Here is a 14,141-nt window from a genome sequence, read left to right on the forward strand (position 1 = left end):
CACTTAATGTATCCATTGTAGCTTTTACCATGACAAAGAAAGTAATTGGATCTGTGAATGCAAGACTTTGGAAAGTCCTATCAGCATGGCCCATTATCTTTCATCTGGAAATAGCAAAAACCTTTATTAAACTGCTCAGAAAGGAAGTGTTATTGTTTCCCTATACCCTTCTTTCCCCAAAAGATAGCTGATTTATCTGGAATACTAAAGAGGCTATATTGAATTAAAAGGAGGATATTTTTCCCATGAACATAAAAGCTTTTGTAATATTGGTGCTAAAATGGTCTCCCTGACTAAGTTTAGATATGCCATTTAGGTCCTATGAGGCGTTCTAGACAAATTTAGAGAGAAGGCAGGAAATTGACTGCATAAGCCATTGTTGATACAATTGGGAATGGGATGCATTCTCATCTCATATAACTGTGTTTGAGAAGGAAAAGGTGGCCTAATGAAGATGCAAATTTCCAGAATCTTATCTCTTTGGCTATTTTAATATTGTTATGCCACAGTTCTCTTTAACTGTCCTGACTCAGTTTCCCTGTCTCAGTTTCCTTAACTGTTCTGTCTCAATCTCTTTAGTTGTAAATCCCCCTCTGAAAACTAAGGATTATTCGCCCTCAGGTTATAAATTAGCAAGGTAAACAAGAGAATAGATTCCTGACTGTTTTGTATCCTCAAGGATTTACAATATCCCTTAAATATTCCAAGATAACCCATGATATCTTTACTTCTTTGTATTCAGACATCCTGTTTTTTAGAGTTTTATGGCTTCCCCTTCCTGATAGAAACTTTCCCTCCCTTTCTCTTCTTTGTCTCCAAAAAGGTATTTAAGAAGTTGGGGTTCTTCCATTCATTGCTGGAGTATGGCAGCTGGCAGTTGTATGCTGGACTCCTCCAGCCCTGGGACCAACATGAATTCCTTGGTCCCAGTATATCTTTATCTCTGTCTGACTGGATAATTCCAAATGAGAGTCTTGTCCAGTCAATCTTACTCTCCCATTAATAAAATATTAAAATTCTCTAATCTCTCCTGCCTCAGTTTCTCCAGCATTACAATTTGGAGGTCCCACCGAGATAATAGAAACTGAGAACTGGATTAGAGATAAGAGACCTCTCGGTCTCCACCTAGGCCTGAGAGAGCTCAGGACCTGGGTCTGTTCCTTGAGAAAAGACCAGCACTCTGGCTACCCCAGAGTACTCCTAGGAAAAGGAAGCAGTTCCTCAGCCTCAGTCTGGCCTACAGTGGACAACGAAATCGATTCGGCATTCGATTTGGCATTTGGGAGAGTAAGTCTGTCTGGGTACCTTTTGGGTTACCATCTGGTTCTGGTTCTGGTTCTGGTTATTCTGGTTCTGGTCTGTTCTGTTGCTAGCAACCTGTGGTCTCAGAATAAATACCGATGGGTTTAAAAATTCTGAGACGGGTATTTTCTGGGACACTGGAAAATATCCTCTGGGTATGTGTTATATGTTTGTTTAATGTTGTAACTGTGTAGTCTGTGTGATATATGTTCTATGTTCTGTGTGATTTGTCTGTTATGTTGTTGGTTGAAAAATTTTTAAGAATAACATTGCAACTGTGCTTAGTAAAATGGAGCTCCATGTTTGTCTGTGTGTATCTGGTTAAAAATTAGCAAGCTTGTAAGAGATAAGGATTCAGCCTCCGTGTTGCAGGTTTAGAAAATATCAAGAAGTTTGAAAAATCTTTCTCTCTCTTCTGTCTCTGGCTGACTGCAGCAGCCTGTGAGAAAAAGGGAGAAAAGGGAGAGAAAGGAAGAAATAAAAAAGGAAATGAATAAAAAAATAGATTTAAAGGGATTTGGAAGTTCGGAAAGTTAAAATATATATATAGAGAAGATATAGAAGAGTAGTGTGCTAACATTTAAAGGAAAGAAGTTTGAATGGAATATCTAGGCATTCTCTGTGAAGGCAGAGAAAAGCACTAAATGGGTTTGGAAGTTCACAGAAACCCCTTTGGATTCTGGAATGGGAAAAGGGAATTCAAGGTGAAACTAACTTCTCTCTGGGGGTGGAGGTCTTGGAAACAGCCCCTAGTCTGTTTGCTGATTTAAGAGCTTTGTTAAGTTTTAAGAACAATGATTAAGAAATTTGGGAATTAGTTGTTTGAAAAATTTGCTAGTGATTTTAAACTTTTTTAAGGAAAAGCCTACAAGAGTGAAAAGCAATAAAATTCAAGTTTAGCCTGGCCTGGGCAATAAAAAGCTCTGAAGATAAGATGCTAATAGCTGTTAGAAGAAATGTGGTAGAAAAGAAAAAAAAAAACTTTTAAAGACAGCTGTATTAGTTTGATTCAGTTTGTTACCTTCTGAAATATATTGAGTTATTTGTTAACATAAGTTATACTTTAATCCAGCTCTGCTGGACATGTATGGGTTTTTATGGAGGTTTGGGCTATTCACTATAGTGTGAATCTTACAGGTTTTTGAAGGGAAAAGGAAAGAGGAATGCAGGTGATTCGGGAAGGACTGATTTGTAGGGGCAATTAGAGGTTTGCATAGTTTTAGGAAGGTGAAAGAAAGACTTTTGGGAGTAGGTGAAAAGGTGGGGGAAGGAGCCACCCACCCCCGCTGTCTTCTGCTACTATACTAAAGGAGCATCTGGGTAGGAAAGTTCTTTAAGGAGATTGTTTAAGTATGTAGTCAGGGGGAAAGAGAAAGTTGGAAACGGGTGGATTTGGGAAGAAACCTGATGTTAGGAAACTGATGGGCTAAATCTTGAAAAGGATCCCCATGTAGGAAATTGAGTGGGGAACCTGAGGGAAGTTTTTTTCTAGGGGGTCAGGAGTGGAGGAAGAGTGGCCACATGGAATCCTCTCCTCCCCTCTCCTCTCTAAGCATGTTCCTGCCGTTTTTTTTTTTTCTTATCTGATTACGGAAGTGCAGCAAACTGATTTTTAAGGACATGCTTACTTTTAGGTTAATTGATTGAATATTTGTTTCTTCATAAAGGTTTTCTTGGTTAAGAGATATGGTCATAAATGTGATCCATACTTTGGTAGGAATATTTCTAAAAGTTTAATTGCTATGTTAAAAACCTTCTTGAATTCTTTTATGTGGAATTGGGTCTTTTGTATAAGTTTAAATTGATTGTATTGGGTCATCCTGAGGTTATTTAAAAGACCTCTGAACATAATAGTTTTTTTTTTCTTTGTCCTTTTGAAAATGTTTGTTATGGACAATATGCAATTTGGGATATTTTTCTATGTATTGGGTATTTTAAAAGCAAAATATGATAATTGTTCTAAGTTGTGAACTTACTGAGGCGAAATTTCTTTCTGTTATTATTGTAAGGTTATGGTAACTCTTTGTTTAAGATTTATCAGAAATTTGATTAATGACATTTGTTATTGGAAGTAAAGGTTTTTGGGCTTAGAGTTAATTAGCTAATGCTATTTGGGAGTTTTAAAGCTCCACCCTGTGACAGTTACTGGGACAATTGATAAGCAGTTAAAACTCAACTGCTTATGTTATGTTATAGTTATGTTCTTGCATTTTTCCTTCTGTAACTGATCTCTATGATCAGAGCAATGGTCAATAGAAACTGTTAATGCAATTCAATTATGTCCTGCCTTGCTATTTTCAGTCTGGTTATATGTAATCATTGTATCCTAAATGCTTGGGCAACTGAGTATTTCTCCCGGTCATCTGTCTGTTACTGGATATTTGTGTTTTGTTTCTTTAAGGTTTCTACATGATAACTGGACAATTAACAGGGGTCTGTAAGATTGCAGCCGTTTGCTTGGCCTGTAAAGCAAACTTTCTTCTGACTGATGGCCAATTTATTTTGGCCTCCTCATGTTTTGCAGCAACCTGATGAACTGGGTCTTTCTATCTGAGACTGATCTGATCTTTATGTGTTAGATTTGTGTTTTTGTTCCAGATTTTGGTCAAATTACAGATATTGGTTTGCTTCTGGAACCTGGATCAGCTTTGATCAGCTTTGATTGTTAGCATGACGCACCCACTCTGCAAGGAATGAGAGCCTCCTATCACTTCACAACCTGGAGCAGCAGTTTTAAATGAGACCATGGACTGGACCCTACATCTAGTGTACTTTGGACTGATATGAGGGACTTTGGGAATGGTTGATGACTGACTGTTAAACCTTGCCTGAATCATCTATTACTGTGTGTTTAAGATTTGGGATGGGATTTGTTAAAATTGTGTAATTATTGCTGTTATGTTTGAGGGCTTTTAAGGAAATGCTACTGTATTAGTCTGTTATGTATAGGAATTTTGATTTGCTCTTGGGATTTATATGGGTAATGGTCATTTGATAATTCCTTTCTGTGACAAAAAAAAAAGGGGGAGGTAGAGATAGAACATTGGGGAAACTGGTATATTTTTTTCAAAATACCTAAAAGAATGGGAACCCCTAGCTCCTATTCACTTTGCCTTAAGCACTTTTGCCCCACACCCTTTCTCACTAGTTCAGATTGAATTTGGATGCTTTAGTTTTAGAATCCCTTATTTTGTTAAAAATGCCCTGGCAGATTCAGTTTTGGGGATTATTTTTTTTAGAAAAGTTTTAGAAATCAGACACCTGTCGTGACACTGGCAGTCTCTCTGATCTGTTTTTCCATTCCTGTAACCCCACTTCATTAAATATTTCAGCATTTCAAAGGACCTTGAAGTTTGGCATGAGGCACCTAAAAAGTTTGGAGTTTGTCTGCCTTGATGGTCTAACTGTGCATAATCTGCTCAGAAATCTGTATTCTAATAACAGCCCTGTTTCTCTGGGTGGGGACAGGTGGAGCTACTACAGCCTGCCTCACCTTTCTCCCCTGGAGAGATCTGCCCCTCTGAATGGGCTTGAGCTTTGGCCCTGCTGCTCTGTAAGCAGACTGAGTTAAGTGTACAAATGACCACAGATCTAACTGTCCATCTCAAACTGGATTCTCTGGCTGAGATGGTCCTCCAGAACTGTAGAGGACCTGACATGCTTGCAACAAGGGAGCCTTTGTACAGCTGTTAACTCTGGAGTTATCAGGGAGAGACTTGCTCTTGCCATATGAGTCCTTACATTTTTTTCTAGTTTTATTTTTGCTCGTTTGTGTTACATAGGGTGGGTCAAAGACTTCCTGGATACCTAGAGGAAGGTGCTAAAATTCAAAGGTTTGAATATTTAGGAGAGAGAGTGTGGAATGTTATGCCACAGTTCTCTTTAACTGTCCTGACTCAGTTTCCCTGTCTCAGTTTCCTTAAATATTCTGCACGCTCTGGGATCTCAGAGCACAGGCGCAGCACAGTCCTGCTAATGCCTCACTGCTGCCCCCTGCAGTCTGTAGAGGAAGCTCGATAACATACCCAGCCCCTCCCCCAAAGAAAGACTCCAGTTTTTTCTGTTTTTCTTTGGTAGTTTGTCTCTGAGTAATAGACAGAATGAGCAAGAAGCTGAAGAGGACTTTAACCCTTGACAGCTTCTACACAGATAGAGAGCAGACTCTAAATCCTGAGGAGACTAAAAACAGGCAGTCCCCAGGTGAATCCCCAAAGGAGGAGACCATCTGTTCCTCAGCACAGATGAACCTCATAGAAGTGATTAAAAAGGCTCTCACAAGGGAGCTAGAAGAAAAATGGGGAAAGCAGAGTGAGGCTTGGCAAAAGGAGAGGGAAGCTTGGGAAAAGGAGAGGGAGGCTTGGCAAAAGAGCCTGGAGAAAGTTAAAGAGAGAGTGGATAAAGAAGTAAAATCCTTGAAAAATAGGATTGGTGAACTGAAAAACAAAATTGGCGAAATGGAAAAAAATTCCACAGAACAAAAGAACTCAATTGGACAATTAGAAAAAGATTTTTAAAAAGTGAGTGAAGAGAACACTTCACTGAAAATCAGACTTGAACAAGTGGAATTGAATGACTCGAGGAGACAAGAAGAATCAGTCAAGCAAATCCAAAAAAATCAAACAATGGAGAAAAATGTGAAATACCTTCTGGGGAAGACAACAGACCTGGAAAACAGATCCAGGAGAGACAATCTGAGAATCATTGGACTCCCAGAAAAACATGATGAAAAAAAGAGCCTGGACACTATTTTCCAGGAAATTATCAAAGAGAACTGCCCAGAAGTCATAGGAACAGAGGAAAAAATAAACATTGAAAGGATTCATTGATCACCCACTGAAAGGGATCCTAAAATCAAAACACCAAGGAATATAGTGGCCAAATGCCAGAATCCTCAGATGAAGGAAAAAATATTACAAGTGGCTAGAAAAACCCAATTCAAGTATCAAGGAGCCACAATAAGGATCACCCAGGATCTGGCAGCATCCACATTAAAAGATCGAAGGGCCTGGAATATGATATTCCGAAAGGCTAAGGAACTTGGTATGCAACCAAAAATAACTTACCCAGCGAGAATGAGCATCTTTTTCCAGGGAAGAAGATGGACATTCAACGAAGTAAGCGAATTTCATCTATTTCTGATGTCTCAATCTCTTTAGTTGTAAATCCCCCTCTGAAAACTAAGGATTATTCGCCCTCAGGTTATAAATTAGCAAGGTAAACAAGAGAGTAGATTCCTGACTGTTTTGTATCCTCAAGTATTTACAATATCCCTTTAAATATTCCAAGATAACCCATGATATCTTTACTTCTTTGTATTCAGACATCCTGTTTTTTAGAGTTTTATGGCTTCCCCTTCCTGATAGAAACTTTCCCTCCCTTTCTCTTCTTTGTCTCCAAAAAGGTATTTAAGAAGTTGGGGTTCTTCCATTCATTGCTGGAGTATGGCGGCTGGCAGTTGTATGCTGGACTCCTCCAGCCCTGGGACCAACATGAATTCCTTGGTCCCAGTATATCTTTATCTCTGTCTGACTGGATAATTCCAAATGAGAGTCTTGTCCAATCTTACTCTCCCATTAATAAAATATTAAAATTCTCTAATCTCTCTCCTGCCTCAGTTTCTCCAGCATTACAATATGCCCCTTATATTTTCTTTACAAGATGTCTACATATACAAAATAGATTGAAAGTTCATAAAATAATGTAATCAAATTTGGGGAAAAAAATTGACCTGAAATGTTCAGATTAGAATGGATCTGTGATTTCATTTGAATTGAGCACTCTCTATAAAGAAACTACTATTTATCATATCAGATATGTACCATTCTGCATTTACCTATTCAGAGTGTTGCCTAGAACAATGAGAAGCTAAATGACTTGTCCAGATTCACATAGCTTGTATATGTCAGAATTCAGATTTGGAACTCAGGACTTCTTCCCTCAGAGATCATCTCTACTCTATGTATTATATAGTTTCTACCAAAATGTTATTATGTTGAATGTTGATGGGGAAAGGAAAAAGTGAATTTTTCCCTTACTTGGTTGAAAAAAAAAATGCTTGTTGTCTTTATTATCTATCTATATATGATGCTTAGACATGAATATCAATTCCTACACTAACTAACCTAGATGCACCTAAGAAATCAGATAGTAAATTTATAAGGAAGAGTAACTGCAAACACTAAAATTAGTGGATCAACTTCAAAAGATAAGGGCTAGAAAAATTGTGTTGGGATTATTCCTTTTTTATAAGTTACAGTTTAACAATCTCTTACTCTTGACAGTATGAGATTGTTAAACTGTAATTTATAAAAAAGGAATAATCCCAACACAATTCTTATTCTTATCTGAATTCTTATCTAAAAGATTGATTCTTATCTAAAGCTTGAATTTACCTATAATTCAGTTTCAGAAATTAGGCAAGGACTCTGAAGAACATTTTTTCTTCCTGAGCTTATTTCTCACTTCCCACCCCCAAGCAACTATGTTTTAAATGTAGGAGTCTATATGTCTTAACAAATGAATACATATTCATCCCTTAAATAGATGAAGACTTCTTAAACTTTTCCCACTCCTGATTGTTTTTCACCTGAGAAAATTTTATATGATTTTAACTCAAATCTGAGATGGGATGTTTCAGGCAGAATGTGTGCATATGCAGTGCAAAGTGTGCATATTATGTGTTCAAAATCAAGGTTGCAGTGATACTGCATAATGCATCATAGACAAGCACTGCCAGAAATATATTGGATTCATTATAAGTTTGATTTTGAATTAATTTTTAGTCGTTGCATTCAGAAATCTTTTGCTATTACCAAACTTTTCCTAACCCCTATATTCTGTTATGTGATCCCCATATGGGAATGCTACTCACACTTTAAGAAGTGTGTGAGTAGCTTTGTGGCTCTGTAAAAATAACTAGAATCAAATAACTAATTTTGCCAGTTTCCTTAGAGCAAGTTAGAAATGACACTAAAGTCAAGATCCACAAATCACTAATATGGTCTCAATTTTTTAAAAAACAAAATGACTAGTCTCAACAAAAATAGCATATAGATAGATAAAGACGGATACTATATAATTATATATATAATAACATATGCAACATACACACATGCACATATATTCTAAGGTTAAAATGGAATGATTCTATCTTTCACAGAAGTTGAAAATCATTTCATATTTATAGAATAAACTTTAAAATATATAATTTTACAAATAATTCTGTACAAATCATATAATAACAAATGAAAGTCAAAACTTCAAAGTTCTAACAGAGACCATTTTTGGTCAATTTTTAGTAATATTTTAAATATACTCCAAGAAACCTAATCTGGGTTAGAGTGATTGGTTTGTAGCTCTAAGAAAAATTCATCAGATTCAAAGAGAAATAGAAATTTCTACCAGAAATACAAGTTGTTTTTTTTTTAAAGGAAGAGAAACAAAAAAAAAAAAGATTCTTGGTATTAATGGTTTCATCCCTTCACCCCAAAATTGACTATAAAAGTTCAAGTATATTGAACTGCCATTACTAAATATTATGTCTCTAAACAAAAAAGGCCCAATATTAGCAATGGTATTTTATAAAATAATAGTTTCTAAATATTATTTAATTATTTGGTAAAGACATTTGGTAAAGATGATGTAAAGCAGATTTAATAGCTTGCCTACTCCTGACCATCCTATTAAGTAAATACAATTAAAAAAAAAAAAAAAAAACAAGAGAAAACTAACTTTAAATGGACTCCTCTGGACAAGTATTGTAACACTTCACAATACATTGTCATGCTGATTTCAAAAATGTGTCCATCCACCAATCAATTGTTATTTCAAGATGCTATATTCTAGTTCTCAATAGACCAAAGGATTACCCAGCCTGGGTTTGTCTTCCTGATAAAAGTCCCAGCAATGATTTCTGAATGGGAAATGGAATTAAAAAAAACATCACCAAAGGTAAATAAAATAGAAACAGTCTGTCTCTTGTAAATGCCAAGGGAGAGCAAATTTATAACTAGGGCCCTATTTCATCCTCATGAAATAGTGATGGAACCAAAGAAATAGTTACCAAAATCACATGGATCCCTGTAGAGAATTGTTCAGAAAGAGAAGCATAAGAATTACTCAGGATGAGACAGTAAATACCATGGAGGGATTAGTCAAATTTATTAGATAAGTTATCTATCAAGTGATGTATTTAAGTGATGAAAGAAAGCTATAGAATTATAGCTCTTAGAGTTGGCAGGGACTTCAGAAACCATCTAGTTCAGCCATCTCATTATATATAAAGAAACTGGGATTAAGAGGAAGTCAAATGATTTGACTAAAGTGACAGAGATGAGAGGTGGAATTTCAATTCATTTTCACTGACTCCAATACCAGTGTTTTTCCATTGTATCACACTGCCTGGTATGTATAACAGTTGATTAAAAAACAAAATCACAGAAGTGATTTTCTTTTCAGATCAGGAAAGTAATCATGATTCTTTCTTATACACCAATAGGAAGAATATGGCTTTCCTGATTATTTTCTCCAAATATTTGATCTCTGATTTGTTTGGAAGACTATCCTAACAGATATTGTCACTCCAAGTCCAGACTACCCAGTAGTCATGAAAAGAACTGAGTCTCAAAAAGAAAGAAACTATATAGTTCTTTTCTAATTTGATTTTCTATTCTCTTTGCCTATTCTACCCTCCATCACTTAACTTCTATCAAATCTTCCTTATATAGCAGAAAGAAATATTTGATGGAGTCAGAAGACCTAAGTTCAATTTCTTCCCTTGTCATAAACTGCTTACTTAGCCTTTTCCAAATAATTAAACAATTATGGGTCTCAATTTCTTCAACTATGACATTGAGTGATTGTGCTAAATGACATCTATAATCTTAAGAAGCTCTAATTCCAAGAAGAAGTGGTATGAAGAACTGAAGCTGATTAATCTGAACTGATAGTATACATTTTATGTCTAGAGGATAGAGCAATTTAGCACCAGACATTACTTAATAATCAACTAGGTCAACACAATAACCAGAAAAATGAAAGAATTTTCTCAGAGTTACACAGCTCTTTAATAACAAATATGCAATGAGAACCAGGCCCCTCCACTGCAGTCCTCACTGAACACACTTCTTGGAACACAGCACAATTATTTGAGAAATATTTGGTGTTTGTGGCAGCCCTATTTGTAGTGGCTAGAAGCTGGAAAATGAATGGATGTCCATCAATTGGAGAATGGTTGAGTAAATTGTGGTATATGAACATTATGGACTATTATTGTTCTGTAAGGAATGACCAGCAGGATGAATACAGAGAGGACTGGCAAGACTTACATGACCTGGCCGCCGGATCTCCAGCCCAGCCCGAGCCGCTACTGCCGCAGCCGCAGCCTCTCCTGCTCCTCTTCATTTTCCTTCCCTTCCTCTGTAGCCCCCAGTCCCAGCCTTCCTGTGCCGTTGCTTCCCTCAGCCATGCCGCTCTTTTCAGTTAATGTAAAATGGGGAAAAGAGAAGTTTGATGGTGTGGAACTGAATACTGATGAACCTCCCATGGTATTCAAGGCTCAGCTTTTTGCATTGACTAGAGTCCAACCTGCTAGACAGAAAGTTGTGGTGAAAGGAGGCACTCTGAAGGATGACGATTGGGGAAACCTCAAGATAAAGAGTGGAATGACTGTTAATGATGGGATCAGCAGATGCTTTGCCTGAGGAACCTGTAGCTAGAACTGTTTTCGTAGAAGACATGAAGGAAGAACAGCTAGCATCTGCTAAGGAATTGCCATGTGGATTGACAAATCTTGTTTAACACTTGTTACATGAATGCTACAGCTCAGTGTATCCACTCTGTGCCAGAACTTAAAGATGCCCTTAAAAGGTATGCAGGTGCCTTGCGAGTTTCTGGGGAAATGGCATCAGCACAATATATCACTGCAGCCCTTAGAGATTTGTTTGATTCCATGGACAAAACTTCCTCCAGTATACTACCTATTATTCTACTGCAGTTTTTGCATATGGCTTTCCCACAGTTTGCAGAGAAGGGTGATCAAGGACAATATCTTCAGCAGGATGCTAATGAATGTTGGGTACAAATGATGCGAGTGTTGCAACAAAAACTGGAAGCTTTAGAAAGTGATTCTGTTATGTCTCCATAACAGAATCACTTTCTAAAGCTTCCAGTTTTTGTTGCATCATCATCTGCAGCCCAAGCACCTACTAAAAAGAAAAGTTTAATCGATCAGTTCTTTGGTGTTGAGTTTGAAACTACCATGAAATGTACAGAGGCTGAAGAAGAGGAAGCCACCAAAGGGAAAGAAAACCAGCTCCAGCTCAGCTGTTTTATCAATCAAGAAGTCAAGTATCTGTTTACAGGACTTAAATTGAGACTTCAGGAAGAAATTACTAAACAGTCTCCAACATTGCAACAAAATGCTTTATACATAAAATCTTCCAAGATTAGCCGATTGCCTGCTTACCTTACTATTCAGATGGTTCGATTTTTTTTACAAAGAGAAGGAATCTGTGAATGCCAAAGTTCTTAAGGATGTTAAATTTCCTCTTATGTTGGATGTATATGAACTATGTACACCAGAACTTCAAGAAAAAATGGTATCCTTTCGGTCAAATTTCAAGGATCTAGGAGACAAAAAAGTAAATCAACAGCCAAAGACATTTAGCAAAAGTGGTGGTGCACAGAAAGAAGTTAAATATGAGCCATTTTCTTTTCCTGATGATATTGGCTCTAATAACTGTGGTTATTATGATTTACAAGCAGTGCTAACACATCAGGGAAGGTCTAGTTTGTCAGGCCATTATGTATCATGGGTGAAAAGGAAACAAGATGAATGGATTAAGTTTGATGATGATAAGGTCAGCATTGTTACACCAGAAGATACCTTGCGGTTATCTGGTGGTGGAGATTGGCACATAGCTTATGTTTTATTATATGGGCCTCGCAGAGTTGAAGTAATTGAAGAAGAAACTTCACAATAATCTTCATCTTAGCTATCTGACTAGGTGTGGAATAAATGTTGTTCGTTGATCATTTCTAAACCCCAGAGCTTTAGAAGAAATTTTAGGTGGTTCTACATGATTTCCCCTCATGTGGAGCCAAGAGGGTGAAATCAGACTTGAAATTTGTTCCATGTATTAACAAAACTAAAAACAGGATACACAGAAAAAAGAGTTTATCTTTGGACTCTGCTGCCTCTGTATCAAAGTAGCAAACAGGAAGACTTTTTTTTTTTAAAGGCTTATTTCTTGTGTAATTTTTTAAAAAATTCTAAATGGAAATGCCTTTCAACCACTATCTTCTGTCCTAGTGTTTAATTTCTCTTTCTGCCTTTTCCAGTCCAAGATTCAGCAATCAGATATTTATTGCACACCTATTATTCCATCATTTGTTGTTATTCTTGCATGGTTCAGACCACCATTCAATAGCTGCCCATCCTTTTGCCTTATCTAACAAAGTTTTGCCAGAAGGTGAAAGGGAGAATGGTGCCCTTGTTGTGTAACTCAGTGCTGCTGCCCATAGCCCATGGAAACATGGCTATAATCAAGTATTTGTCCAGCCTGACCTGCTGACTCAGTCTGTTCTGTTGCTGGCATTTCATGACTTCAAAATAAATTGTGATCAATAACAGTTAAAAAAAAAAAAAAAAGACTTACATGACCTGATGCTAAGTGAAATGAGCAGAACCAGGAGATCATTATATACCTCAACAATGATACTGTTTGAGGATGTATTCTGATGGAAGTGGATCTCTTCGATAAAGAGAGCTAATTCAGTTTCAATTGATCAAGGATAAACAGAAGCAGCTACACCCAAAGAAAGAACACTGGGAAATGAATATAAACTGCTTGCATTTTTTGTTTTTCTTTCCAGGTTATTTATACCTTCTGAATCCAATTCTCCCTGCGCAACAAGAAAACTGTTCGAGTCTGCACACATACATTGTATCTAGGTTATACTGTAACCTATTTAACATGTAAAGGACTGCTTGCCATCTGGGGGAGGGGGTGGAGGGAGGGAGGGGAAAAATCGGAACAGAAGTGAGTGCAAGGGATAATGCTGTAAAAAATTACCCTGAAATGGGTTCTGTCAATAAAAAGTTATTTTAAAAAAAATAATAATAAAATAAAATAAAATTATAGGCCAAACAGGAAAAAAAAAAGAGAGAGAAATATTTGGGGATGAATTTGTTAATGTAGTGACTAATTGGTTATTGATTGATTCTTAAACCATACTACCTCTTCATAGATAGCCTATTTTTAATTATTTGCTTATAACATTTATTTAGAAAAATTGTAGTTCCAAATCATCTTCCTTCCTGAAGCCTCTCCAATATCCAATTGATATGATATCAGTTATATGTGTAAAGTCATGCAAACCATAATTCTCTATTAGCCATGTGGCAAAAAAAAAAAAATTAACAATAAGAACAATAAAGTAAAAAAAGTATGTTTCAATCTGCATTCAAAGCTCAACATTTCATACAAGTTTTCCTGTGGTTTTTTTTTCTGAAATCATCTTGCTTTTAATTTCTTACAGTACAATAATATTCCATCAAAATCATATCCCTTAACTTAGATCTAGATCACTAATTGCTTCTAATATATATTATAAATAGAATCAATCTGAGCCTCAGTTTTCTCATGGGAATGATAATTTTTGTATTACTATGTTACTTTTTTGTTAATGAGAAACACTATAAACTATAAAATACTACTTAAATGTGATTTATTATATATTATATATCTATTTATATCACATGGTACATATAGTATATGTTTTTAATTATGTATTCATTTAAAGGGAGGCTTTAATTATCATGGTATGTTTATGTCAAA

The 14,141-nt window shown here is 36.3% G+C and overlaps 1 protein-coding gene and 1 pseudogene across 1 annotated transcript; one reads left to right on the plus strand and one right to left on the minus strand.

Annotated features, from left to right (window-relative positions):
- LOC127557085 (U6 snRNA-associated Sm-like protein LSm8) overlaps positions 1-10,768 on the minus strand; it is a 47,483-nt pseudogene extending 36,715 nt beyond the window's left edge.
- Positions 10,635-12,952, plus strand: LOC127557827 (ubiquitin carboxyl-terminal hydrolase 14-like). Its single transcript, XM_051991117.1, is given in 4 exon segments — positions 10,635-10,969; positions 10,971-11,091; positions 11,093-11,788; positions 11,790-12,952. Coding segments are annotated over 4 exon segments (1,515 nt in total). The 5' UTR covers positions 10,635-10,766; the 3' UTR covers positions 12,285-12,952.
- Positions 12,953-14,141: the final 1,189 nt, after the last annotated feature.

Source organism: Antechinus flavipes, chromosome 3 (assembly GCF_016432865.1).
Source record: "Antechinus flavipes isolate AdamAnt ecotype Samford, QLD, Australia chromosome 3, AdamAnt_v2, whole genome shotgun sequence".
Classification (NCBI taxonomy): Eukaryota; Metazoa; Chordata; class Mammalia; order Dasyuromorphia; family Dasyuridae; genus Antechinus; species Antechinus flavipes.